Consider the following 2,654-nt stretch of genomic DNA (forward strand, 5'->3'; position numbering starts at 1 on the left):
TAGGGGTCCGGCTAGTTTAAGAAATAGTTACATTTTTATCAAGTCATTAATAAGAAAATATCACATGCAATCAGTAGATCATGTTGTGGATACATATTAATTTGATAGGTAAATTATAAGTGGGCCTCACCCTGAAGCCTTCATTGTCGGTGGTTGAAATGAGTGTAGCTTACATGAGCCGAAAGAGACTAAACTAAATGTGAAACCTCAGATTTGGTAAGACCATTATCTTCAGTGGTTCAAATCTAACTTTGTACGCACAATAAATTCATGTCTTGTAAATCAGACCAAAAACAAGCAAACCCGTATCACTAAAACCCCCAGTCTCAGAGAGCTGCAACGTCGTTCCAGCAACACCAAAAGGCCCAAGCAATGAAGGAAGCCATCGTGTTGTATCCGTCACCGGCCATCGGCCACCTTATCTCCATGGTGGAGCTCAGCAAGCTCCTCCTCACGCACCGCCCGTCCCTCTCCATCCACATCCTCATCACCAACCAAGCTTACGATGCCGGCTCCACCACTACCTACCTCGCCTCTGTCACTGACACTGTCCCCTGCATTGCCTTCCACTACTTCTCCGCCACCAGCCTCCCCCCGGACTTCTCCACCACCTCCCCCCACCACGAGACTCTCGCCCTCGAGCTCCTCCGCCTCAACAATCCGAACGTTCGCCGCACCCTCACCACTATCTCTGAAAACCACGTCGTTCACGGCCTCATCATTGACTTCTTCTGCGTTGCTGCCGTCAGCATCGCGCTCGAGCTCAATATCCCCTACTACTACTACTTCGCTAGTGGAGCTGGTGTCCTCAACTTTTACCTTTTCCTCCCAACTATTCACAACAAGTTCACCAAAAGCTTTAAAGACTTGGACGCCCCCATAGATGTCCCCGGCACACCACCTATACCGCCCTCCGATGTTTCGAAGCCACTACTGGATCGCTTCGACGAGGCCTACAAGGGCTTCTTGGATTCGTCCCTGAAGATGCAGACTTCGGCCGGGATCATAGTCAACACCTTTGAGAAGCTCGAGCCGAGAGCGATACGAGCAATCATGGACGGCGAGTGTGTGCCCAGCAGCCCCACTCCGCCTCTTTATTGCCTCGGTCCGCTGATCTCGAGCAGGGGAGGTGACGACGGCGGATCACCAGAGTGTCTGACGTGGCTGGACTCGCAGAAGAGAGGAAGCGTCGTGTTCCTGTGTTTCGGGAGCTTGGGTGTCTTCTCGGTGGAACAGCTGAAGGAAATAGCGACGGGGCTGGAGAGGAGCGGTCAGCGGTTCTTGTGGGTGGTCCGTAACCCAACCGAGGACAAGAACAAAAAAGCCGTGACGTCCGCGATGCCCGACCAAGACTTGGGCTCGCTGCTTCCGGAGGGTTTCTTGGAACGTACCAAAGAGAGGGGGCTCGTGGTGAAGAAATGGGCCCCGCAGGTGGCAGTGCTGAGCCATCCCTCGGTGGGCGGGTTTGTGACTCACTGCGGATGGAACTCGGTGCTTGAGGCGGTGTGCACGGGCGTGCCGATGCTGGCGTGGCCACTCTACGCGGAGCAGCGGCACAACAGGGTGCTGCTGGTGCAGGAGATGAGGATCGCCCTGCCGGTGGACGAGTCAGAGCACGGGTCGGTGAGTTCGAAGGAGGTGGAGAAGCGTGTCAGGGAGTTGATGGAGAGTGAGGAGGGCAAGATGGTGAGAGAGCGAGCGCTTGCCATGAAGAAAGAAGCTATGGCTGCGCTGGGTCCCGGCGGGTCGTCTCGGTCGGCGTTGGCCGAACTCATTGAGTCGTGGAAGCGCGAGTGAAATGCGTCCGTTGATGAATATTTCTTGTCGTCTATTGGGTTTGCAACGTTCGAGGGAGGCGAATTAAGCATACATTACGAATAAATTTGTAAACATAAACAGAAGGATGTGCATGGTTGAATTTTATCTTGTAGGCTGCGCTTTAATTCTCCCCCATGCAAACAAAGTCCTTTCTCTCATGGGTGAAAGTAAAATCTCTCTTGGATTGCACTGGCAATTTTATTCTCTCCATTTGTGTTACCTATCTCCATTTTTGGGTGGATTTACAAACAACAACAGTGTTGAGTTATATGCGTAAAATATTGATTTAAACTTTCGAATATAGATGGATCTAACTAAAAATATTAATGGATTTAGAATTGAGCTCTTTTTTGAGGATTTTCTCAATGAAGATATCGTACTTCAATGACTTGTGAAGTGATACTGATTCAAAACATGTAATATGGAACACATGATTCACGATGCACTTGCGACACATCTCCAGTTGCCCATTGTCGGCCACCTCGTCACGTGTTCTATTTTTTTTTATTTTTGGCCCATAGACAGCCAATACAATGTTAAACATACGGGTTGTCGTATTGGAAGGTTCTACAACGGACAACAAACTCTGCCGGGAGGCCTGAGTCCATCTGATCGTAACTCAGGTGGGGCCCAGCTCTCCACCAGAGTCAGATTTGGAAGAGAACGATACGTCGTTGTTAGATCACGTCAGCCCTCAGTGGTTACGTGGATGTAAAGTCGCCATACGGAACACTGAGCCGGGAGCGGAGCTTCGGAATGTGTAATTAGCTGTCTTCTTCCCCGATTGGCCAATTTTGAATCAGGAATATATGAGTTGAGAATGATAAAGTGGACGA

General features: G+C 50.3%; 1 protein-coding gene across 1 annotated transcript; it reads left to right on the forward strand.

Annotated features, from left to right (window-relative positions):
• Positions 1–267: 267 nt before the first annotated feature.
• LOC115742828 (UDP-glycosyltransferase 88B1-like) lies at positions 268–1,801 on the forward strand. The gene has a single exon (XM_030677336.2). The coding sequence runs from the start codon at positions 373–375 to the stop codon at positions 1,795–1,797; it is 1,425 nt and encodes a 474-aa protein (XP_030533196.2). The 5' UTR covers positions 268–372; the 3' UTR covers positions 1,798–1,801.
• Positions 1,802–2,654: the final 853 nt, after the last annotated feature.

The sequence above is a fragment of the Rhodamnia argentea genome, chromosome 10 (genome assembly GCF_020921035.1).
Source record: "Rhodamnia argentea isolate NSW1041297 chromosome 10, ASM2092103v1, whole genome shotgun sequence".
NCBI classification, from domain to species: Eukaryota; Viridiplantae; Streptophyta; class Magnoliopsida; order Myrtales; family Myrtaceae; genus Rhodamnia; species Rhodamnia argentea.

What these genes read in the sequence shown, in the direction of transcription:
- LOC115742828 (XM_030677336.2), top strand. Translation starts at nt 373, where the DNA reads ATGAAGGAAGCCATCGTGTTGTATCCGTCACCGGCCATCGGCCACCTT.